This window comes from Wasmannia auropunctata, unplaced genomic scaffold (genome assembly GCF_000956235.1).
Source record: "Wasmannia auropunctata unplaced genomic scaffold, wasmannia.A_1.0 LD336106.1, whole genome shotgun sequence".
NCBI lineage: Eukaryota > Metazoa > Arthropoda > Insecta > Hymenoptera > Formicidae > Wasmannia > Wasmannia auropunctata.
In genome coordinates, this window is record NW_012026784.1 from 1,930,229 (window position 1) to 1,955,728 (window position 25,500).

Below are 25,500 nucleotides of genomic sequence, written 5' to 3' on the forward strand. Positions count from 1 at the left end.
ATTATTTATCCAGGAATTTAGAAGAAACTGTTTCCAAGAATATATTTCAAAAATAAGCAACAAGCGAGGCACATTGAAAATTTCATGTATGGATTCACGTTTTTAAAATCATGCGAGTATATTTGTCATGGCGAGAATGTTCCTTTCGCTTTCAATTCCTGAAGCTTATCTGTCCTTGGTACTCGAATAGAATGGACGAATAGAACCGCATCATCGACGAAATGAAGGTGAGAGAGGCAGTTTTTTTTTGCTTGTGCCCATCCAGCCTGTCCCCCGTGGGACAGGTAGAGGAAGTCGCGTCGCGGAGCACAAGAGAAGACCTCGGCCCCATTCGCCGGCAGAAGGATTTCCGCGGAACGCAATTAAGTGGCGTAATGAGATTCCTATGACACCGACACGGCGGCGGTGGGTTCCTTTTCAACGCGCGCACGAAAACGCGACGCGGAGCACGACCGCGACGGCGCGGCGGTGGGCTCCACGTGAAATTCGGAAATGGCTCAAGTTAAATGAGCATTCTCGCCGAGAACGCGCGGGAAGAAGATCGAATGTCGTCCGTACGCCTAATTAAACTTCCGACCCCCTTTGGGCTTTCGGATAACGAGACGCAGACGCGGCTTCGTTAATGCTTCGGCGGCGCGACGTCGCGCGCGAAATAAGGGCAGAGCACGCGATCGAGCCGGATCGGTGAGCGAGACGTGGACAGAGAGAGATTTATAGTGACCGACGAATTCGGTTTCCACGAAACCGAAATCAACCCGCCGCGCCGTTCGGACAGAGGTGTTGCAAAGTCACGCGACGAGAAAAAAGGAAGAAAACTCCAATGTATGCACGCGCGTGCTGCGATGTATCATTTTTCGGTGTCAAAAAGATCTACTCTGCAGATTTATATTCCACGAGTTTTATTCTACACGTTTTCAGATTTTCGTTTTAAATTACGGAGCAATGATACGTGAAATAATATTCCTTGTACATCGCTGATTTGTAATTTTTTGCGTATAGTTAAGTATACGAGGAGAGAAAGAGCAACGAATTTGTCCCACGGGGCAAGTACTCTCCGACAGTCTAGCTTCAGCCAGCTCCATAATGCTCCACAGCTGCCAGCATTAAACCGGTACAATTAAAATTTACGCGATTTAATCCAAGTGTCCCGCACGCTCGCCTCTGTCTCTCTCTCTCTCTCTCTCTCTCTCTCTCTCTCTCTCTCTCTCTCTCTTTCGTATGCACGTATGCGCACACGTGTTTGTAACAATCTCGTGGTTGCATGCACCGCGCGCGCTCCGCACCGATGGCAGGTAGCCTCGTACGGAACGGAAACGGAGCACTTAGGGCAAATATTAATGCGACCATTTGCATTTTAAACGAACTACGGCTCGATGCCGCGCCGCGCTGCCGCGGAGATTTTCAACCGCGCCAAGAAACCGTCGGAGGGAAGGACATACACGACCAAAGAAAGAAAATAAAAAGAGAAAAAGAGAGAGAGAGGGGGAGAGACCTTCGTCCATACTATTCTACGTGTATTTGCATATCCACGTTATTTCGCGAGATTAACTTTTATCTTTTGCCGGCAAGAGAGCCCGCCGGAGAGACCGCGACAGGGAAGAGAGAATCGGCGGCGATCCTCTTCGGAAGTTGTTGATCGTAAGACTTTTACTTTACGCCAGACGCGCCGTAGAAACTGATTGCAAAAGTGCGATAAAGTTGCCGGGACGCGGCGTAGTCTCGGAGAAAAAGGTAAATCGCAGACTTCGCGGCGATCTTCCGGGAACGAAGAGTTAATTGAATTTCAAATCCCCTTTTGAGGGAAAAATTATATTGCGCGCCCCCTGCGCGGTACTTTTAGACGGTAATAACTAAAGGGCTTCGGTATCGAAACGACAAATGTTCCATTCTGCTATATAGAGGTAGAACATCGATAATCAATGGTAATGCGTGAGATTTACTTGAAATTTCTGTGTTTTCGACGTCAGACTTGGCCGCGAATTAAAATTCTCGTGAAGTTTACTTGAAATTAGCGAGGGGAGAGAAACGAAGTTTTCTTCTATTTTCTACGTGCCTGAAGTTAATTCGGCGAAACCCCTCAATTTTCTAAAATTAATTGACTCCGCAAATACAACTACAATATTTAAGCTCCCGCAAAGGGGAGACATCAAATTAAAATGTAAATTGCGTTACAATACAATACGCTCCGTATATTCAAATGGGCGAGGTATATATTGGTTCTCCTATTAGACTCCGATAATTCCCCGGACGATCGATCAGGTGTATAAATAAAATATGTAGAATGATCACAGTCTCTCGGAGTGTCTCAAGGCGAGTGTAACGGAAAATATACTACGTCGTAAAACAGTGCTTAGGCACGTTTTTCATTATTTACACGGATGTTCATGTTCATGATACCATCGTCCCGAGTTTACGCCATTCGGAAAGATCCATAAAGCGCGAAAGAATCGTATCCGGAATAGAGATACGGCATTACACTTCGCGTGCGTGGCAGTGTTCCTGTGGATCCGCGTGCGAGCATTGTAAAAAGTTCGAGATCCAGGATTGTGGGAATATAAAACGACTGTAAGGCTGGTAGAATTTGACGGAACACGTTCGCTGCATTTATCCCATTTATTGGCACCGCGCGGTAAACGTAATCGTATAATTTCGAGTTTCATTCGTTTCGCAAAGTTTTATTCCGCCGGTAAACGTCCTTTGCGGCGTTTCGCGAACTCCGCGAAATTCGTCAGAGTTTTAACGATTCTAGCAGTATTTCTTTAATCACTTCATTTTTACGAGCGGCGAACGTCGAACTCTCTCTCTCTCTCTCTCTCTCTCTCTCTCTCTCTCTCTCTCTCTCTCTCTCGCGACGATATATCGAATTTAGTCACGCGATCGAACGCGCTTTTTTTCGAAACACTTCCGTTCAATTTATTGCGAATATGACGAAAGGAAACAGAAAATAGTACAGCGGACAGCAGATGCTTCCGGCTTCGCGATGGAAATCAGAATCGGCCAATCGCACGGACCGAATGGCGTCATAAAATTTCATGTGCCACGGCGCCAAGATGATTCTCTTACGCATACGAAAGGGTCTTCGATCGGGATATCGTACATTCTCCGCGACTTGCCAAAGTGACTTCGAATGGAGCTCGGAAAAGTACTTAAATTCTTTCGCTGCGTGTTCAAGGATTCTGAATCTCTTACGGACGGAAAATCACTGATTAAGAATTTGTACACAAACTCCGTCGGTTTCCCTTCTCCCAAGAAGGTACAATAAAGTGAAAGAAAGCGCGGTAGATTCACGATACGTTATACAGTATTATGGTATCCAAGTTTAATATCTCTCTTGAGCGGAGCTCAAGTTATTTTTCTGAAAGACAGGGAAACAAGACACTTGGGAGAGTCCATGAGAGACGACTGAAATTCGGATCCGACTCACTCAAGCTGTTATCTGCCAGACCACCAGAGGCCTTTAAGTCAAGGAGCTTTATAGGAAACTAACATTGTTAATAAAAACAGTGCTGAGTTGCTTCCGAGCGCTCTGTCCAAGATCGTAAAAATAAAGATCGTATTTACAGCTTGAAATGTTTATTATCTGACGAAAGCTCATTCTTCATTTATTTCCTGCATGTACGTGTGCAAAAATTTATCCACAGATACGAATACTCTTTTAAGTACAACTGTAAAATGTAAAATGAGATTATAATAACTATAATGACATTACTGTGACATTATTGTAAACCCATAAATTTTGGCATAACGTTCATAGAGATAATTCTGTTATAAGTAAAGGTAAAGAAGAAACATATGAATAAAACTGTTCAAATAAAGCTTAATTGTGGCGAATTACAAGTAGTATTTTCTCTCAAAAATATTTTAAAAGAAAAAAATATTTCCATACTTCCGGGGGGTCTAATGTTACAAAGTAAAATCCTCTCGATCTTTATGAATAACAGAAAAATAAAGACTAAAAGCAGCCTTTAATATTCTAGCTACGAATGCCTGGATTTCAAATATAAATGTATGCAAACGCGCACGTGTATCTCCGCCGTTGGATATTCAAATCGCACGATATTGAATGCAGATTCGGCAAAAGATTATATTATTATGATTCGATGAGATACACCTGCGCTGCACCATAGCTGATAAAACCAACTGTACAAATTAGTACAGTTACTCTTCCCTTCTTGTTCGTTTTATTACAGAAAGACACACGTGCGTTAATAAACACATGTATAATCTATTTGATACCTATCTGGCTTTTATTGAATTTAAAGTTAATTTTATTCAATTTAAGTTTATAATTTAATTTTATAATTTTTAATGTTCCTAATTTTAACATGTTAATTTATGATATTCGACGATAAAATATATATTGTACACACGCACATGCGGATCGTATGACTGGCGATTTAAAACAATTCTTCACTAAATCAAACACGAATAATTTAGTATCAATGTAAAACGCATTAATTTTCATTCAATATGTTCTAACTACCAATGTAACAATAATCAAATCATCGAATCGAATTGACGATCGATATACAATATCGATCATCGATTAAATTTTTGATGAATATTCGCATTGCGCTGCGTTCTATCTATAATTGTACCTAAATTTTGACCGATTGAACGAGCAATTAGCCCGAATTAATCGGAGTGTCTGTCAGTCAAATGTCGTCTGATGAAAGTAGGACTCTCCGCGCCCGCTGCCAGCTGGGACTGTAACAAATCGAACGTAAGGGAATGCGGGAGAGGCGTCGCTTTGTCACACACCAAGAGAGAGCGAACGAGCGAGAGGGAAACAGAGACAGAGAGAGGGGGAGGAGGGGGAGAATGCAATCCTGTGTCGTGCATCGAGAGACTGGCAGGAGAGTTTAGACGTTCGCCCGCTCCTTTTACCGTTCATCTCGCATGACGCGAACAGAGCGGGAAATAGGCTCCTAGTAAACGCAAATTAGATCTCGAAAACGTCTGCCGTACACGCGCGTCGATCGGATTGACTCCGCGGGGGCACAAAGACGACAGCAAATTGAATTCCCGGATTGAATTCCGGCCAATTTCGACCTAATTTCCATAGCGGCACGACGCGCCGCCGCTGCCTATAAGCCGATGGGAAAATTTCAAGCGTCGTCTCGCGATCGCGCAGGTTTCTTTCTCCGAGTAGATACACGCTTTACATACACTGCGCGATACATGGATATTTGCGATGAAAGCGATATAACGAAAGCAGACTATTGTCGGAACAGTCGATATCGCGATAGGGAAGCTCCGCCCTGCGAGCTTCCGCATAAAAGCCTTCAGATGTGTATAACGTATATGTATGAATATGTATAGTAATCTAGAAAACTGCTTCAATAAGATGAAACGAACGTTTCGTATGAAACGGTAAGAATGTGATATTGATCGAACACAAATATTTCTGTCCATCGATGGGATTCGAAGAGAAAAATAGAGCCGCCCCAATCCTCAACTCGCCATTAATAATGGGAGAATGTGCCACGGACGTGTATCGCACAAGCACGCGATTTTCCGAATTACATAAAACGTTCCGGATCGAAAAATAAATAAACTCGAGCTTGTCTTTTATTTCGCAAGCAACGTAATATGATCCGGAGTTACACGATTCGCTGATTGCGCGCGGAAAATGTGCATATATATGCGAGAATTTCTCAGGTGGGGACCTAATAACGCGATGGTCAGTGAAATTGCAACGACCCAGTTAGGCTGCCTGACCCACTTGGATGCATCGTAATCACCGTCGGCGCACGATACGGATTGATATTAGAGGTAAACACACATCACCATCGCCGGAAGTCTCCCATCGCGATCTTGTTTGTCCACGACACACCGCGGGTCGAATTAGTTTGTAGCCTTTAACAAAGGTCGCCGAACATCGGGTTGCGCGAACATTTTGGCGCACGGCGCAATTTCGTTTGATGGGCGCGCGCGCAGTTAAAGTTCCATGCCATTTGTGTATAATGTGCAATTACTCGTATCACCCGGGTAAACGGGCTCCTTTCGCGTTTGTTAAAATCACACGTGTCGGTTCCCCGGTGCGGCAAGCCGCGGGGATTAACAATTCGGGCAGTGTTCCGAATTATCCGGTGTGCCGAGTCTACTGAGTAAACGCAGTTATCGTCGCAACGGTATCGCAATTAATCGCAATCCCCGCCGACAAATCGTATCACGCATCATACGGATGCGTTACCTGCAGTCGCGTACCCGTGAATACGCATACCTATATAGCTTCTCCGGAGCGCTGCAGGAGAACGAGCGCATAACGAACGCGTGCAACGCGGAGAGAAACCCGGAGATTTATTTTCGGTACATCCCGACCTTCAAGGCTATTTTCGACGCGCCTGATAACCGGTTTCTCCTCTACGAGCGACACGCACACGATAAACGCGTGCGTATAGCGTGGTCGCCGGGTCACGATTATGCTGTTGAAAAGACGGACTCGAGTAAATGATTCGTATAGCTGATTCAGAGTAAGATAATTTAGAGAATATCATCACAATAAATTATATACAATGTACAAGCATATCAGTATGAAACGGCACTGATACTTTTATCAGCAGCAGATTACGATATTTAAGCACAAATGTCAATAAGTCATGAATAAAGATGGTCAAACGATAACTTTTCCATAAATATCCGATATTAATAAAAATGTGACTCTCTTTAGATGTTGAATAGCTAGCGAATAATTACAAGCAGCTAATAATTTCCTGTTCCACATTGGTCATGCAATGCTTCCTTGCCAATAACAACTCGTAGACCTTGAAGAATATCGAGTTATTTGTAACGTACCAGATACACGCGTATATTTCATTTTTAAATGGAACCGCACCGGCGAAAAGAAATGAGAATCGATTCTCGGGGAAAAATCCTGGAGACGGTCGCGGGGTGACATCGGGTCGAAGATAAATTGAATACGATCGTACCGATACCCTCCGTTGCCATTCCTCACCCTTCCCGCCCGCGCCCGCCGCAATCTCGGGCGCAACTTATAGGAATGATAATGCAGCGAGTCGACCGGAGCATAAGGAGTGTGTAATAGAAACCAAACGAGCCAGGAGCAAGACGCATTCTGCGAAGGGAAAGATATTTCTGTGGAGGACTCTGTTAGAAGAAATATGATATGTCTCGAGGCGAAGGGCGCGCTATCTAATTCCGCTCTCACGAGAAAAAAAATTTGAAACTCCCACATAAATCTGACGCAAAATACGATTACCTGACAAAAATATGCATTTTCCCTACAAAAATATCCTAAATTTCCGTGCTCTCTCGCATACCTAAGTCTTTCGCTAATGGCTCGCCTCTCGGGCTTGTCCCGCGAAAAAAAAAAAGGAAAAAAGGTCGATAAGAATTCGGGAGTATCTACGCAGTGTAAGATTACAAAAAAGGAGTTTTCAAAGAGCTTTTTAAGAAGCTCCGAATTTCGAAGGGCCGCCTAACGACACTGCCGTGACAAATTTCCAGATCACGCCGACCATGTCTTCGCGACATCTGTTGCGCACGTGAGAGGTAAAGACCTAGGCCAAGGTACCTTCGTAACTCTCGTGTAATACGAAACACACATTAATCCATTAAGGGGTTTGGACACATAAAAATGAGACGTCCCCTCGAGGACGCAAATTGTGTCTCGAGGTCGCGTTTCATCTCTGTAATAAATTAAACGGCTCACAAAAAAAAAACGTCAACTGTAGATACAGATATTACATACGTAGAAGCAAAAATTATGAAAATAAACGCTCGAAATAAACGAATCGAATAATAAATCTATTTTATTTTTAACGTATAAGAAAATCACTTAACAAATTAATATCAGCAAACATAAAAGCAAGCTCCGCGAGATAAGGTAACGTTTGTTTTCATCGTCTATCACCAAGACTTGGAGGACTTTTAAACAAATTTATCGCTTATCGTTACGAATCTCCGTAAACATAGGATGAATATATCCATAGCCGACCTTTGAACAGAAACACTTTTTCCGATAAGGCAACGAGACAAGGCAACGTCCAATACATAGGATAAGCCGGAAACGCCTTCTGGATTCTCTTTAAAACCAGTTTGAGTTTCAGCCTGACGAAATCGACGTGGCATTCGTGGCAGACAAGAAGCATCGTTTACACATAGGAGAAGCAATCGCACGAAGCTTTTCAGAGACTAATTTAAAAACAACCGGAATATACTTCGAGGTTGCGTGTCCGTGTTATACAAAAAAAAAAGGTATTGCAGTTCGCGAGGGGAGCGAGAGAGAAGTTTCTTGGTATCGAAATCGAGAACGCCCCGCGGCGTCTAAAGTAAACTTTGCCGGTGCGCGAAACTTTCCTTCGTAGATCGGCGATTGGGATCGCCATCAACTCGGCTGCGACTCCGCTCAAGCGCGAATTCGCGGAAATCACTGAAAGGACTTCACACGCTCGTCGAAGAGCGACGACCTACAAATCTACATCTGTCGATCCACGTCGAAAAGGGAGGCTAGCGCCGAAAATCGCGATCGCGTCTATCTTAACTTTTAACCCGAATCTTCGATGAGTCTCCCGGCAGAGCCTCCGTCAAGACGGAGGGATTTACCGTCATTCTTTTCCGTCTCGTTGTGCGTCGCACACGCGACACACGTTCCCGTACAAAATCGCGAGTCCCGCTGCGCCTCGAGGCGTTATTGCGCAACACGAGGACGCACTCTCTTCGTGCTGCAAAACGCGTACAATTGTCCCGACCCGAATCGCGTCTGGAAATACTCCAGGCGAGGAGTTTGCACGATGAATCATTCAGGCGTCGACAAGAACGGGGAGCGCGATTCGACTTCACACACACTGCTCTCTGGCTCTCTCTCTCTCCAATGGATTTTGATTAATCGTAATTTGGTGCTACGTGAACGGAACAATACCATTCGCCTACCTCCTAAAAAAGAAAACAAGGTCAAACTTGCCGAGTCGCTAATATAACGTCCTGTTACACTCTAAGATTTTTGACTCTCGAAACAGACATTCTCGTCTCTGATAAAAACATTAAGTATCTCGTGGAAGATAAGAAAATTAATTGTATTAAATAAAATATATTTTACTATTCTATCAAGACATATTATCTCGATAAAATTATTTATCATATATATATATATTTTAATAAAATTGTTTATTATATCTTATTAAGATAAATATTATCATATCATATTATTTATCAATATTGGATCTGACGTCAAATTAAGAAAACAGGATGAATTTCAACTGAAAAAGCAAATGTATAAGATCAAATATTTCCTCGTAAATATATTGTTAGGCTAAATAACTACTATAAAATTATATAACTGTGGAGCAAATGTGTGAAGTCCAATATTTCCTCGTGAATATAATTAAGCTAAAAAAATATAACTACGCTGTATAATTTATTAACGCTCGATCTGATGCCAGATCCAAGATACGAGATGATCGATTTCAACAGAAAAAGCAAACGTGTGTGAAGTCAAATATTTCCTTGTGAATATAATCTCGGGGGCAAATTTGGAGCCCGTTAACACGGAGTGTATTTGAATTGTTGATATGTAACTTACATGGTAAGATAAGCGTTTCATATTTGCGCTTAGCGGCGAATTTGATTTACCCAGCACGAATATTGTAACACGGCGTAAACACGGGAACGTGCACGCGGGGGGAGAACGGGGCGAAAATTAGGCTGCAATTATCCGGTGTTTACCGTTCAATCGGACTTATATGCGTACAAACCTGGAAACAAACACAATTTGGCGCCACTTTACACGTACATGTACGTACATACATATGTATGCCGCGCGAGAGATACCAATTCCGTTCCCATTGTCAAACAAAGAACAAAAGGCCTTACCTTCTCGAGACACTCCTGGCCGATGGCCTTCGGGTCGACCTGCACCTCGAGGATGACGGAATTGGCCTGGCTGACGAGGCACCACATCTTCGCGCGATCGCTCCTCCCTCGGCGGCGACCTTCGAATCCGCGTCGAACTAATCCCTCGCCGTGTGTCAGGGCCCGGCGACTCTCCTCCTCACAAAGAACCAAATATATACCACTTTTCGTCGCGACGCGCGCCCGGGACGGTTTACGACGACGAAAGCGACGAAGGTGACAATGACGACAACAACGACAACGACGACGGCGACGGCAATAATAATAACGACAGCAACGGTTTCTCTTCCTCCGGATACGCGGCTGGTCGGCGACCGGTCGTGCCCGGCGGTACGTTCTTTGTCATAACAAAACTTCAAACGCTTCGTACGTGCACAGCTGTCACCGCGACGGGCTCGCGCGCTACGACTACGTGCGACGTCGGCAACGTGCTCGCTCTCGTGACGGAGACCGGACGCGTCTCGTCGGCTTCCATTTCTCGGCGCGGAATGGCACACGCACTAACCGCTCGCCGCCGCCGCGGGTCAGTTCGCGAAATCGAATCGCTCTCCGGCCGCTCGATCGAGTGGCGCTAGCGCCGCGCGGCCGACAACCACTACTGCGTCGGTACTGCCACCACACGGACGCACGCACGCACACCCGCGCGCGCCCGACGTGAGAGCGACGCGGAGAGCACAACGGAGCACGTACTTCGAATATACGTATGTGCGGTGTGCCGCGCGCGCGGGGAGGTGGCGGAAGTTAAGTACAGCTGATCATCCCCTCCACCGTGCGGCGCGCGCGCGCATCGACGCCCCCACCGGTGGCGTAACTGCCTGACTGACTGCCGTATTACATACGCCGTACGCAACGAACGTTGATAACTTCACGCGTAAACAATATACGGCAAACGCGCGAGGCGAACTTTGGAACCGTATTGTTTTCTGTTTCAAACCTGCTTTTAGACTACTCTGTAATTCACACACGTCGGCTTTCACAATAGAATTCTATTTGAATTTTGTACTTTGTACACTTTATTAATATCTACTCCAATTCTTCAAACGTCTTTCTCGCATCGCGCCGCCGGTATTATTTGAGATATAAAATTTATATAAATAGAAAATTTTATTTCGTAGAATCGGACACTCGATAATTTGTAACTTAAATTTAATAAAGAAAAAATTTGCGATCATCAGACTTTGATTTCATTAAGTAATAAAATTGTCTAAAACAGTTTTCATTGTGATTTCATCACGTTGGTTGAAATTAATTCGATAAACCGTAACAAAATTGTGCAATTACCGTACTGAAAGAGTAATTACGTAGCCCAAACTGAATGGTAAATTATAAAGTAGGGTGCATAAATACGAAACACGAGGGAAGATCGCTGGGCATCGTCAAATTTTCACGTCGTTAATAATTGACGGAACACACGGTTATTGATCGAGGTTTGATGAATCACTCAATATTTCACGCGACGACTATTCAAATATGCCGCTAATCTAGTCTGCCAATTCGGCGAGACAATCGAAAAGAATGTAATTATACCTAACGCGCCGGAAACAAAACGCTTACATAATCGTACAAAGTATATCGGCAGAAAATCTTCGCTACAATCACGCAAATTGTAAAATGTAAATTTAGTGTACGTGTCCTTGAAAACGTCAGTAAGGGGCTCCCCCCTTACTGGCGTATCTCTCCTCACGACATCAGCATATTTTATCGAGCATTTTCTATTCAGAAAATAGCATAACGTTAGAAGAGCAAAAAATCATACAGCATTTCGTGAATTTTTCTTTCCTTTTTTTTGTATTTTGAACACTAATACTGTACAACCAACCAGCTCACAGAGACAAGGATATTATATGTAAGGCAAAGGTGCCCGCAATATCAACAGAGATTTGAAAACGTAAAAAGATTAGGAGGTTTCGAATGTCGCTACATCGTCGCGTGGTCCACCGTCGACTGGGAGCGTGTCCGTGAACCGCGGGAGGCTGTAGGGAAAAATCTCATCTCACGCGTCCTCGATGCGACAGAATCATGGAATGACATCTAATGCGTACACTGAACGACATACAACTCTCGTTATACCACCACCCTAAGTCTGCCCTTAACCATATCTATTGTAACAATCGTCACCGTCGTCGTCCCGACGTGTCTAGGCCTTGACGCGTCGAGTCGACGGTCGAGCACATCCATGTTACTTCTTTTTTTTTGTTCTTTTCTCTTTTTGTTACGATGCAACTACGTTACAGCAATTCTCAAACTGTCCGATTACGTGCCGGTGTGTAAAGCTCAGCGTTAAATAACAATACGATTACATTTATTGTCGTGTAGCAACTGCGGGAGAGAAAGAGTCTAGGTAGAGTAGTTTGAGTATTACTGCCTACAGCTACATTGTATACCGTTCCTCCGATAAAATATAACATTGTCATACGATATAACAGCGATAAATACATATTAAGATATGGTGAACAGTAATATTTAATATATATTTATATATATAGCGTAAGATGTATCATATTTATATAGCTATTAGATACGGTCCTTGTGGCTTATACCTCAATGCGATAATTAGTGTGCAGCTCCGGCTTGATATCGTATACCAAATCCAAGATTTTAAGCATGACCTGCGCAGAAATTAACAGCAGAAAGTTGTGGTTTCTCAGGGGGACATCTGTCTTCGATTCAATCTAAATTATACAACGGACTCACCGTGTTTTTGTGCACAGCTACGGTCTGATTCATTTCTTCTATCTTGAGTCGCGTATCTGCCTCGATGCGCGCAGCCACGTCCTCCTTCGAACCCATGTGCTACGAGTAACATTATCGTTACGTCATTGATTCACTTGACTATTGAAATGTAAGTCTAACGACGAAAATCTCAATAGAAGAGCAAACAACACCTACCTTGGCTTCGAAGTCACGGAACTGTTTCTCTCGTTCCTGTCGATACTTCTCGATCTCATCCTGAGCTTCCTCCTTGGCCTGCTTCAGACGACGTGCCTTACCTGTAAAGGTAAGAAAAAGGGAGGTTAGAACGATACAGTTCAGATTTTTCTCAAATTCCTGCACAAAAGATATTACACTCCGACTCAATTTCACTTTGATATCATTTCGACAATACTAGTAGCATAAAAATACATAAACTTAACCCTTAAATCAGAATGTATCTGTAACGAAATAAAACCTCGAAGAGGAGTCGGAACTTTACAAATACAGCTAAATATTCAGCGAATAAACTGGATTTGCGTGAATCTGGACGAGTATACGATTGATATTGACACAAGATCGCAGGTTAGCCGAGACCGTTCTCACTGCGGAGCGTGATTTCGCGAGTTCACCGAATGGCACGGTCAAAACTCATTTACCCACGTATTCCGCGGCCTCGGAGAAATCGTTAAAAATGCATCGCGCGACGCGTCGATCCCTCAGAAAAACGAGTCAACGTCGTGCGAAAGGTTTACGCAGTGCCGCGACGACGGTCGGCGCATTCGCGTCGCGCGGCGTGTATTTTTTTTTTCTTTTCGTCTTTCCCTCGCGCGAAACATCGCCGACGAGAGGCACTCACGTTTCCTGGCGTCCGAGACCTTCTCCGCGGCGCGCTTCTCGGCGGCCAGAAGCTGCTGAATACCCTGCGTCTGGCTGGCCATCTTTGCGAGTGGAGAACGGCGAGCTCTCTGTCACGAATCGATCATATGACTTTGGAGCTTCCGTCCTCTGCCCCGCCTTAAACGACGGCGCTCCGTATCTCGTGCTCTCGCTCACGTGGCCTCGGTGGGCCCTGCTCCACCTTCGACCGCACCGCACACGCACAAGTACGCGTTTCCGGTTTTTCTCATTGAAAAAGCTCGGCGAGCAGCCGTCAAGATACACAGTTCACACGAGAGAATCTCAACAGCCTCCTCCTTCGAGAGCATTCCAAATGTTTCACGTCAACGAAAAGTTTGTTGCGCGATTTTTTTTTAATTTGTCATACGATCGACGAATTGGGATATCAGTCTGTTACTGATATACAACTCGATGGATTGAATGAAATTTTAAATGCAAAGTAAATTTAAAATTTTAAACACTGAATCGCTTTTACATGGTTCCTTGTCCTTTTCAGCTTCTTGCTCGATTTAAGATCATAAAATTAGAAGACACATGCTACTAAAATTAATTTCCAGATTTTAATTAAAATTGGTAAAGATATGAAGTTTATATGGTGACATTTTGTCACATATATATATAATTCAGACGTAGAAAATTATCATTTTTTTAAATGTTTGTGTAATACAGATATATATTTAACCTAGCTCAGTAACGTTTTTAATGTACAACAATGTATATCTTTTATACATAAAGTTATTATCTGCAATCTGAAAAGACGCAGTCACAATTAGAAAACATTACTATGACTAAAGATCCTATATTATACGAGTTCCTTGAATGTTCTGCCTGTTATTCAATCGAATCTTCTCTTGGCGTTTCTTTTCCTCTTTAAACGCTTCGGCGTTCGCCTTTCGCTCTATCCTTCTTTCCTAAAATTGAAAAAATTCCAGAAATTACGTGATATACATAAAACTTGAAATTTGTATTTAGCTAGTAAAGGTTTGATAAAATTACTTTTCTGTATTCCTTGAGCATCTGTTTTCTTTCTTTTCTCGCATCGGCAGTTTCCCCCTTGGGCCTTATACTTAAAACGCTTAAAGTAGATTTTCTACTTTCCGCTACGGATTGTGGACCCTTCAGCGCATTATTTTCCAAATTAAATTGGGCCAAAGTTTCAGCCGTTAATTTTCCAGTATTGCCCAGTACGTTTCTCGGAATACCAGATTTTCGATCGATTTCAATTTTCTTCGATCGCTATTAAAAAGAAATACAAACGTATAAGATCACTAAGTATATAACTATAAATTGTACACATTTTTTACTGGAATGAACGATTCTACATAATTTTTTTTTAATTAACAATTTACCTTGGGAGGTTCTGAAATTAATTTAGGGTGATTGTAAATGTTGCTGTATGTGCTTATAATGCTTTCACAGTCCCATTTATCCTTCTCGCGAGCATCGACGACAAGTTTTTCTAAAGCTTCATCTTCTGAGCTCGGATATTCTACAATCTTCATTCTATCTTTCATAAGCTCCGTGATATTTTCCGTCTGCAAATACGAGGAAAAATAGTACTTTTAATCATCTTTTTTCTCCATAAATCACACCTCAGAAGATCATACTTACAGCTTCTTTCTGTTTCTTTTCAAATTCTGTGACACATTGCATAATGCGATCCGAGTCATGCGCGATATATCCTTCTATTTCGTCACAATCTAAAGCACCAATTTCATTTTCATCGTACGCGCCATACATCTGTATAACAAACGAGAGAAAATAAGAACGTCTAATAATTTCATATTAAAAAATATATATATAGGTATATATATAAACCTTTTCAAATTTGTCATCCAGCAATGTAAGTTGTTCGTTCCTTCTCATCACGCTACTGCTCATAGAATACTCTGTGAATCTCGATTTGGTTTCCTCATCCTTAAAAGTATATTGAGGTCCATTTAAACTGCACACTTCATCTGCCTCCTCGTCAGACAAGTCCATGTGACCATCAGATGAGACATCTGATTCATTTTCCGGTTCGTTCAATTCATATTCTAAAAGTATGAAGCTACATGAAGCTCAAGTAAATATGATATCATTGTACACTTTAATATAAACCTATACCATATTCTCTGTCGGAATCCTCGCTGTCGCTATTTCCGGCATTAGCCAATTCTATGAAATTATCTTCCAGCTCATTTTCGGGGTCGCCAAAATTAAAATCGTCGTCCATCGCAGCGACTACATCCGGGTCGAGATCCAGCCGCGGCCCGGAGACTGGCGCCGCTTTATTGAGCATACCAACTTTCTCCTCGACGTTCGACGCAAACACGGACGACGGCAAGTTAATTTTCGGAGTACCCTCATCGCCTTTGGACTTGTTCGTGTTCTCGACACGCTCCCACTCCACTGACAGCGTGTTGACATCTCTAAGGTGTTGCAAATAGTCATAGTCGTCGTCAAAGTAAATCCCATACTTTTGCTGCTCCTCCTTGCGTTTTTCACCGTCTATTGACTTCTTCTCCGCTTTGGCCGCCTGCGTATCGGCAGCTGGCACGAGGACTCTTTGCGGTGCCGTTTCATCCGCCACCAATGGATCCTTTTGCGAGCGATGAACCAAGTGGAAGGTAACGGCATTCTTCTTGTCGATGAACTTTTTCGTTTTTCCCTTCGGCTGCAATCACATTATTATTCTATAGAAATGTGAAATAATACAATCTAGGTGCTAAAATTCATGCAAAAATGAATGAGATGGCTATATACGAGTCAAGTGACAAGTCGACCAGAAGTTTGCTTCAATGAAAGATTGAGGTTAAGAAATTGTGGAGTCAGACATTAAAAGATCTCGTGTAATGAGGATTGAGGATTAAGAATTTCAGAATTAATGATTCAAAAACGTTATGTGCTGTGTAATTCTAAGGGTGAATTGTGCAAGCATCTAAATATTATCCACTATCCGGTGGAGACTCTAAAAAAAATATACACACATAAACGAGACACGTTTTATAGATACGCATTAAAACTTACCATTTTGATCTGTTGTGCCAAAATTGATCGTATATATAAAAATCAACAACGAAAGTAATCGCCGTAATATATTAATATATTTGTATTATTATTCGAGTTCCTTTAAATCTTGAACTTTAATAAACACGCAAAACGTAAACCATGTGGACATGATGGAAATGGATGCAATCCCCCAGAATGGCAGAAATGCCACACTCGGAAAGAAAAATTTCTACCAAAATCTTAGGTCTGTTTGTTTTGTTGGGTTTTCTATACATTCCGTCTTATTTTTTCTAACAGTATATATTTATTTTATTTAAAAAAATAAAGAAATTTGACATCAAATGTACGAAAAATGGAGCTAAATTAGCAAAAAAAATTTCTTTCTTTTAGTCGAGATCACGTCAGCGATTCTCAAATATAAATTTGAACAGGAATTCCCAGTCGGCGCGCGGACGAAACAATACAAGGGTTGTTTCCGCCCCCACTCCAATTCGCAGGTGATAAACGCAAATGACGGGAGGGAGAGTAGGGATGATTATTGATATCCGATAAACGTGAGAGGGAAGGCTTTAGCAGCGCCGAGAGAAAATGGGGTTATTCGATCGTTTAGCGAACCTTTTAGGCCTTAGGAAAAAAGAAGTAAACGTTTTAGTAGTGGGCCTTAACAACAGTGGTAAGTCGACGGTCATAAATAATTTCAAACGCGAGGATGACCGTTGCATAGACATAGTGCCCACTGTCGGGTTTAATGTCGAAAAATTCGCATGTAAGTTAAATAGCGAGGAGCTAGACAAAGTGTCAAGAATTGTGAGATTCCGTTGCTTACAACGCTACCTTCACGCCGTTCACGCGTCCCACTGTTGCACCAGCACAATCTCAAGATCACACACCATTGCCCATTTATTTTACAACAAGATATAACATCAAGGATGACGCGATGAAAATTATGTGTGAAATGCATATTTAAGATGAACAGTATAGATTTAACAGAAGACGAAAAGTATATATTTAATAGAAAGTAAACCGATATGCTTTATTGTCATGTCTAAACATTTACGTATCTTACATATTTATTTTTTCATACTTTTTGTAAGGCGTTGACTTTTCCTTAAAATCCGTGATCCAGTGATCCTCGAGGTACTTCGTGATAATCGCTCATTTCTCTCCTTTTCTGGTCTTTTTTCAGGCCGATCACTATTTTTGGAGTCATTTAATTTGTTCGCCGTTCTCCTTGTAGTTTGAATAGATGTAATGTTATTAATCTCCAGACTAGACGAGAGCACCTTTCTAGTATGGAACTTGTTATATATTGGTGTGCTTGTGATAAATTTCGCGATATTCGACTGCTTGCTGACAATTCTGTCACGCACTTTCGATTCAGACAGAGATGTTTGATTTGCATTAGAATTCGTAGCCTCTTGAGCCTGGAAATTTAACTTTGTCTGTTTTAATTTAACTTTAGGTTTGTACAGCGGCGTCGTTTCCACTAATAGATTTGTATTAATTTTCTCTCGTTTTGAAATAGACACAGCCTTCTCTGCTTTCTTTGCCCCCATCGAAATTTGCCGTGTACTTTCAGTGCGTGATATTTTCGTTTTCGAGCGATCATCCTCCTGACCTTCTTCTTCTGACGATTCAATATTTTTAATATTTCTTTGCCTTTTTCTCTCATTCCATTTCTTCTGTAATTCACGTTTTTTCCGGAGTTTTCTCAACGATCTTTTCCGCTCTGATTGCAGTTGACTCAAGAAGTCTCCCTCGTTAGAGCTGTCAGTGTCCTAAAAATAAATTTGTTACTTTTAATCGTGAACACAAAAAAAATCGTTCGATTACTTTATATATTTAAATGCCATACGTTCAATTCTAATGGGCTTTCACTGTCGTCTGTCCGCATCCACGTAAATGTGGAATTGCCCTCTGTTAAGAACTTGTCGAACGCAGTTTGTAAGTCTGATATTTTAAACTCCCTCATGCATATCTTTAATCTCCGCTTGATATCGTCGCTTAACCTGCTCTTGTCAATCTCAATTTTGTAAGGCCTCGCTTGGTCAGAATAATACAGCACGTGAATTGTTAAGTTTACATATCTGTCATTTTCACTATCGTGCACGCCGCACAATTCCAAGCTGATTTGCTTAAATCCTATGTCAGACTGCAGGGTGCAATTCTTCAAATGCGACATACGTTTCTAGAAAAATAAACATTTATTTAATAGTGCTGACAGAAAGAGAGTAACAGATACTATTTATCTAGTAGTGTCACAGCTCGAAAGAGAGCAACACTGCACGTCAATCATTTTTCGTAAGATGAAAATGTACCTTTAGCGACAGGAACTGCTCTTGCCGCGCGGCGTAGCAGTCAATATTGTGCTTGCAGCTCTTTGTGAAGGCGGTTAAATTTTTCAAATTGTCGAGAGGCCTCTTGGATAATATGTAATTCATATCGATCGACATCGGCATCACCCATTTTCCCAGCTCGCCCTTTTTATCCTTCATCAAAATCTGCACCGCGTGAGTGTCGTTGTCCCTCCGCTCTTCGTCCGTGGCTCTGCTCGACGTGAAATTAAACACGATCTCATTCCTCCGAAATTTGGCGCAATGAAAACCGGCGAATGTGTACAGCTCGTTCTGCAGATCGACCTCGACGTTCGGCGGCTTGCCGGAGTGCGAGGTAGCCTCCGGGCTTCGCGCGCGTCTCTCGATCGGGCGTCGCGGGCGTTGCTCCACGTCCTTAAAGCGCACAGTTTGCAAGTTCCACTCGCACTGCTCGATAATGGATTTCAGCTCCTGTATCTCGCGGAGCAGCTTCCCCTTTTCCGCCGCGTCTAAAAGTCGGAAAAATCGGTTAACCTTCCCGTGGGGTTTGGGATCACAGTGGGGTTAGGATCTTTATTTCATACGCGGTTCACGCACTTTTGCTCGCCGGCTCGACATTTCCGTCGTCGCTGTTAGAGGAATTACGCGTCAGCATTTTCGTTCGAGAGAATCATTATATCACTCGCAACAATGACAACGATCGGACAAATTCGCGCCAAGATTATCCGCGCCGGTTCTCCACTGTTTACCTTTCCTGACTGCTCCACTTTTCTCGATCGTTCAGATGGCGCATTGATATTTCTGCTAGAGCGCGTTCTTTGGACGGATTTCACCGCAAACTTTAATTAATTCTAATCGATGATTAAAAACGATTTCGAGACGAAGCTCCGGTTAACTTAATTAATAATTGAAAAATTAAAAATTAAATAATTCTATTCACGTCTGTTTCATTCAATAAAATACAGATATTATATAGTATATATGATGGGAGCAACTTTCACTGAATTCCAATTAATTTGAACAGCGATACCTACTTGTATCATTTCGTTCATATGGAGAGAATAATTATATTATTTTTTAAAATGTTAAATACATGGAAAAATGATTATATTAGGCATAATGATTTATATAGCTAGGAATTTTGTAATGAGCAATTCTACCTGAATTAATTACCGATTAAGTTAATCAGAGCTATTAATTGATTAAGTCATCTTAGAATATTTTGAAAATTTTCTCGGATATAACTGAAACTAGCATTTCTATGACTTTATTTATGTCAATTATTTTTTGTATTTATTTACATGTTGATTCTCTCATGCAGTCAAGCTAGAGAAAATTGATGATATCATAAATGTTATACTCCGATATTAAAGTAAAAAAATTTATAAAAACCGAAGTCATCTTGACTTAATTCTGAGAGGCTCAATTAATAAACGAGAAGATTTTAATCAAAGCTATCCTGCAAAAGAAATTCTGTCGCGAAAAAGGAAGATCTATTATCAAAATATATTAGCAAAATATAACGAATTAAATAAAATTGTTCACGAATTGATACGTACAAATATATGTATATGCACGGAGAGAATTTTCTTTTAAAATTTACCCTGAAAATCATGTTAATTGTGAGACAATATAGTATTTAGGTAAATTTTACTGTGCACTACAATAAATTTTACTGCGAAATCTTATTGTAATGCACAGTAAAATTTGCCTAAATACTATATTGTTTCATAATTAACGTGATTTGCAGGGTAAATTTAAAAAAAAATTCTCTCCGTGTGCAATTCATTTAATATTAGGACATATTAAGACTTAATTTGCTTTTATTTCAATGTGATTAAGCCGAAGTTATTTTGTTTCAGTTAAGAATGTCAGTTTCACCGCGTTCGATATGTCGGGTCACGATCGTCATAGACCATTGTGGGAGCATTATTACAAAGATTGCCACGGGATCATCTTCATAATTGACAGCAGCGATAAATTACGACTGGTTGTCGTGAAGGAGGAGCTGGACATGCTCCTGCAGCATCCCGACGTGGCAGGTACGTTTCATGGTGAACGATAAAACTCTAATAGAGAGTGCTCGTTTGGCATATAAGTTAGGATAGAAATCACGGTCATTTAGAGTCATCTAAACCCATCCGAATGCGTGATTTGTGTTTCGCGATTTCCTAAACGGGAGTCTTGATACGATCGAAAGCGAAGTGAACGTTTCAGGACGCAAGCTACCCATCCTCTTCCTGGCGAACAAGATGGACCTGCCGGATTCCTTGACCACCGTAAAACTTGTCGCAGGGCTGGGACTCGAGCGAATACAAAATAAGCCCTGGCACATACGGGCGACGAACGCGTTGACCGGCGAGGGTCTGCAGCCGGCGATCGAATGGCTGACGGATCAAATACGCGATATATACATCAATAAGAGATAAACTGCGTCATTGTACGTTTTGCAACGAGATGCGACTGGCTGTCGACGAAGTTTCTCGTCCGAAGTTCCTGTCGTGTCTTAAAATCGATTTATAATCGATATATCTATATAGCATAATTTATATACGTCAATTACAGCTGTGTTTCCCACGTGGCGTTCCCCCGAGATGCGATCCTGCACCGCGAAATAAAATTTCGTAAAATTATTATAGAGATAGATTCGTTACAAAACGGCCTAATAGTTTTGCGCTGGATCTGCGTATTTATTGCGTAAAGGAGCGATATAGAAAATTCCGCGTTCTTTAATCCAAGCGCAAGAATCTTGTGGCGAAGTTCAATTGGGAAACATCGTTGCAAACTCAATGTAATTCCGTCCAGAAAAGTGCGTAGAGAAACGTGCATTGTACATACATACATAGAACAATATGTATACGTTAAGAATGGCTGATACAACGTGATTATACAATTTAATCGCCATAACATTCGACATGCTGTTTCAAGATTAATTTCATAATTAGCAAGCTTTACAGAGACATGTACTTAATTTATTATGATATACAAAATAAATGCTAATGAAATTGCACAACATTCAAAAGCGATTCGGTTATCTTACATACCAATATCTATCTTTTTTCCATGGAATGTGATATATATGCCAATGCGGATTTTAGCAGCGTGGCCTCCAAAAATAATTTTGACTCAACTCCGATCGACTTAGCGCGATTAATTCAAGCATTGCTAACGACAAAATTTCTACTTATATAATTTGTTATCTCTATATAATCTTTAATTCTTCCTTTCGTATACTGAACAACAAAAATTACTAATTTTGTTTACGTTAATAAAATAATCGACAATTAAAATGGACAAAACGCCTTGAACAGGTTACTGGTCATAATCGAACGCATTTGTGAATGCATTCTAATCCATGCTAGATACAAAACAATTATCTGTTTACCTGATTGATCATTTTAATAACTATATCAAGTCATATACATCTTAATACATATTGTTACAAACAAATGCAATTTGTAAGTAAAACAAATGCATAAACCATTTTGTCTTGTGATACATAAACTATTCTATACTGGATATTCTATCGATCCACGCTATACATATAATTTCTCCAGATTGTTTCAAATAACGTGTTCGTACACGTTCAAATAATATGAATAAACAATTCAGTTAATAAAAATTGACTGAAATTAAGCTAAAGTTTAATGCTATCTTTCGATATCATATTTGCATGGCAATTGAATATATACATATACATATAATAATTTTTTTTTTTTATCGGCTGAAATATGATACATGCTTGGAATTAAATTATGTAAATTCAAAAACTGTCTTTGCAGTCAAGAATATTATAGAAGAATAATTGATTAAACAAGAAGCGAATTTATAATTATCGGTCAATTTAAATTTTCATTCGTCACGAAAAATATGTATATGTATCTATATGTATATAACTATTTATAGTATAATACTGGCTGCGTTCGATTCGAGCAGCGTGTTATCAGCATCATTTTGTCCTCGTTTTACGTTTAATTAATGATAAAAATAGAATGACAGTACCGTCAGCGCGGCCATTATCTTTATCGTTAAACGTAAAACAAGGACGAAATTACGCAACAGCGCTAACATAGTTACATAATCGAATGCAGTCGATCGACAATACAATAGTAATTTGAATGATCATACATCACATTAATAAGAATTAAAAAAAAGAGATATTCCAATATTATAAATTGATATAAAGTCCTAAAAATTTACGTTAAATAAGCGCAATGTATATATTGATTACAGTATTTACAAAATGCTTGTAATTACTTAAAAAGATATAAATAAGAAATTAATTCGGAATAATTTGTGCATATACTTAATGAATAAATAATAGTCACTTTGCTGAGATAACTCATCACCAAGTTGCTTCAGGATTAAACGCGTAATCGTAAACTCAAGCGAAGCGATAGAATAAACTAAATTGGTAGAAGCTACATCAGGAATAACAAATAATAAAATAAATTATTAAAAGCTTGTTATAAATCATATTAGGATGATTTAGTCTTCAAATATCAACCCATTGATAAATTGGATTCAAATACATAATTTAAATAATTTGTTGAAACGTTGGAATTTTATCTTCAATTCTATATGATCAAACAAAGTCGGTCTTTTTTTGTGCCAAATGATATAATATTCTTAGATATATTATAAAGTAGATGCCTCTTTGTCGGGAATATTACTTAACTCTTGCTTCCAGTAATACGAAGGAGGCCCAGGGGTAATGCAATATTTCTGTTCAAGCGGAGTGCCTTCCTCGACGTAATACATAAGATAAAAGTTACACATTTCATCGTCAAAACGGCTGCCTGCATTTACAGTCCTATCGCCCGTATTTTTCATTGTACAACGGGAAGCTAACTTATCACCATACGTGATTGGAACTTTATGGGTAACGGGATAAAACATCTGAGGTGTCAATGGATCTCTCTTACCAAGTTCGATCCAATTGTTATTCGGCTTCACTACGTAGCCGGACACGACTTTCCCGAGCGAATGGGTATGCGTTCTATATGCAAATGGATGAATAGTCTTATTCTCTGTCATAGTACAAGCCGATTCCATATGTGTCGTTTTTTTAGCCGGTAGGGAACCGTCTGTTGTTAACAGGATAACTCCAGCCAGTTTGTCCATTTTTTGCGAAGTATAATGCAGAAATACACCTGAGTCATCTGTTCTGCCATCCTTAAAGTCTTCAACGTATGCATAATGTACTTGCAATACAAGATACTGTATGGGAGAATCGCCACCTACCTTAAAACCCACACCTTCTGGTAAATCTAATTTAGGAGCATCTCTTGCCCATGCATAAATGACCTGTATAAATAAATGAATTTAATTTCTTCAACAGTATATCTAAAATATATTTGTAAAATATGTTATGGCATTAATCTTACTCGAGATTCTTCTGCACAAGGAGGTTCAGTATCTGTTTCGTTATTAGTTTTCGTCATTTCTCCGCAGTTCCAAGTTGCCCTTGAGCTTCCTGGTTTTGTGCAACCATAGATAAGCATATGGTGAGCTGTTGCCATCGTTGAATTTGGCTCAAAACTAACAATATAATAATTCCTTGCAGAGTCTACCTTAATCGGAGTGCATAAATATAACTGGGGCTATAAACAAAATGTCGGATATAATTTTTTATTCTGAAATAATTATGTAAATTACACATAAAAAAATTAAGAGATATTATCTGTTACAAACTACCAAGTAGTATTTATTAAAACATCATAAAAACTAAATTAAAGAGATATGTAGATATATGTATTTGGGGGAAAAAGCTGTCAATTGTTTAATGGTTTATACGCCATATTTTTGTGTATTGCGAGAGCCATATGTTATCACAGCGTTAGACTGTATTTTGTTTTATGTGTTGTTTATAAAAATGGTTTATACTTACTATATTTGGTCTGACGTTTGGCATAATCAACGAGTACTTTTTCGTGTCATAGCAGCACGTGAATTTAAAAAAAATTGCGAACGTGAAGAAATACATAAACGCGCGTTTCTTCATTTTCAAACACGAGTATCTTTCACGGCTCTTATAACACTGTGACAAGAAATCCACCTGGCAATACTACAAAGCTAGTCAGTATCGACACTTAGCCTTTTCGCATTTTTGCGAAGTTAGCACGTCACTTTAAAAAATGGAAAGTTTTATCAATAGTTAATTATGTTTGCACAATAGTTCTATATATATCCACACAATAGTTATCCACAATAGTTCTATAGTTTCTAATAGATTTTAAAAATAGTTTTGTTGATTAATTAATTAAAGAGAATAACATTTCAAAAATGTTATTGGTTGTTAAATCCGCACCGTAAGTTTCGAAAATATTAATTTTTATCATGAAATTCCATAGCTTTCAATAAGTTTTATAGTTCCTGATAAAGTTTAGCGATATTTCTGATCTTTAAATATTTTAAGAAATTTCTTTTTGATCGCTACATGGCATTTCAATTACCGAAAAAATTAATTTTTATGAGATTCCTAATTTTTATGAAATTCTATAGTTCTCAAAGAGTTTTATAGTTCCTAATAGATTTTAACGATAATTCCGATCTTTAACTATTTTTAAATAATTTTTCAACTCGTGCTGGCGCCACAATATAAGAGTAAAGTCGCACGTTAGTGCTAGTTCCAGCTGAATTTTTGACCTTTTCCAATAGCTCCAAAGATTTTTATAAAGTTTTAGGGCCAACAACGACCTTCAACTATTTTTAAACAATTTTTAAATCC

The 25,500-nt window shown here is 40.3% G+C and overlaps 6 protein-coding genes across 9 annotated transcripts in view; 1 reads left to right on the plus strand and 5 right to left on the minus strand.

The window, feature by feature from the left end:
* The window catches only part of LOC105451978 (E3 ubiquitin-protein ligase MYLIP), a 150,651-nt gene extending 140,239 nt beyond the window's left edge, over window positions 1–10,412 (minus strand). The window contains exon 1 of the mRNA XM_011692733.1: window positions 9,835–10,412. Coding sequence (XP_011691035.1) covers window positions 9,835–9,921 — 87 coding nt within the window. The 5' untranslated portion in view covers window positions 9,922–10,412. The remainder of the gene's footprint in view (window positions 1–9,834) is intronic.
* Window positions 10,413–11,638: 1,226 nt separating this feature from the next.
* On the minus strand, window positions 11,639–13,564 carry LOC105451970 (V-type proton ATPase subunit G). Its single transcript, XM_011692721.1, has 5 exons — window positions 13,424–13,564; window positions 12,763–12,863; window positions 12,568–12,666; window positions 12,414–12,482; window positions 11,639–11,916 (listed from the first exon to the last, which is right to left on the minus strand). The coding sequence occupies exons 1-5, from the start codon at window positions 13,503–13,505 to the stop codon at window positions 11,905–11,907; spliced, it is 363 nt and encodes a 120-aa protein (XP_011691023.1). The 5' UTR covers window positions 13,506–13,564; the 3' UTR covers window positions 11,639–11,904.
* A 543-nt stretch (window positions 13,565–14,107) lies between these two features.
* On the minus strand, window positions 14,108–16,675 carry LOC105451962 (protein LTV1 homolog). Its single transcript, XM_011692709.1, has 7 exons — window positions 16,474–16,675; window positions 15,571–16,120; window positions 15,283–15,500; window positions 15,076–15,204; window positions 14,814–14,999; window positions 14,461–14,700; window positions 14,108–14,375 (listed from the first exon to the last, which is right to left on the minus strand). Exons 1-7 carry the CDS (start codon window positions 16,474–16,476, stop codon window positions 14,262–14,264), a joined length of 1,440 nt encoding a protein of 479 aa, XP_011691011.1. The 5' UTR covers window positions 16,477–16,675; the 3' UTR covers window positions 14,108–14,261.
* A 297-nt stretch (window positions 16,676–16,972) lies between these two features.
* Window positions 16,973–21,785, plus strand: LOC105451940 (ADP-ribosylation factor-like protein 6). 4 transcript variants are annotated; one of them, XM_011692674.1, is made up of 3 exons: window positions 16,973–17,221; window positions 20,633–20,812; window positions 20,976–21,785. In XM_011692674.1, the coding sequence occupies exons 1-3, from the start codon at window positions 17,044–17,046 to the stop codon at window positions 21,197–21,199; spliced, it is 582 nt and encodes a 193-aa protein (XP_011690976.1). In that variant the 5' UTR covers window positions 16,973–17,043; the 3' UTR covers window positions 21,200–21,785. The 4 variants fall into 4 exon arrangements, with proteins under 4 accessions (XP_011690976.1, XP_011690983.1, XP_011690992.1 ...); XM_011692681.1 differs by having other exon boundaries at window positions 20,988–21,785; XM_011692690.1 differs by having other exon boundaries at window positions 16,973–17,128.
* LOC105451932 lies at window positions 17,338–19,559 on the minus strand. Its single transcript, XM_011692660.1, has 4 exons — window positions 19,368–19,559; window positions 18,774–19,279; window positions 18,311–18,643; window positions 17,338–18,233 (listed from the first exon to the last, which is right to left on the minus strand). Exons 1-4 carry the CDS (start codon window positions 19,423–19,425, stop codon window positions 17,526–17,528), a joined length of 1,605 nt encoding a protein of 534 aa, XP_011690962.1. The 5' UTR covers window positions 19,426–19,559; the 3' UTR covers window positions 17,338–17,525.
* Window positions 21,786–23,372: 1,587 nt separating the features above from the next.
* On the minus strand, window positions 23,373–24,830 carry LOC105451982 (peptidylglycine alpha-hydroxylating monooxygenase-like). Its single transcript, XM_011692744.1, has 3 exons — window positions 24,661–24,830; window positions 24,158–24,373; window positions 23,373–24,077 (listed from the first exon to the last, which is right to left on the minus strand). The coding sequence occupies exons 1-3, from the start codon at window positions 24,772–24,774 to the stop codon at window positions 23,409–23,411; spliced, it is 999 nt and encodes a 332-aa protein (XP_011691046.1). The 5' UTR covers window positions 24,775–24,830; the 3' UTR covers window positions 23,373–23,408.
* Window positions 24,831–25,500: the final 670 nt, after the last annotated feature.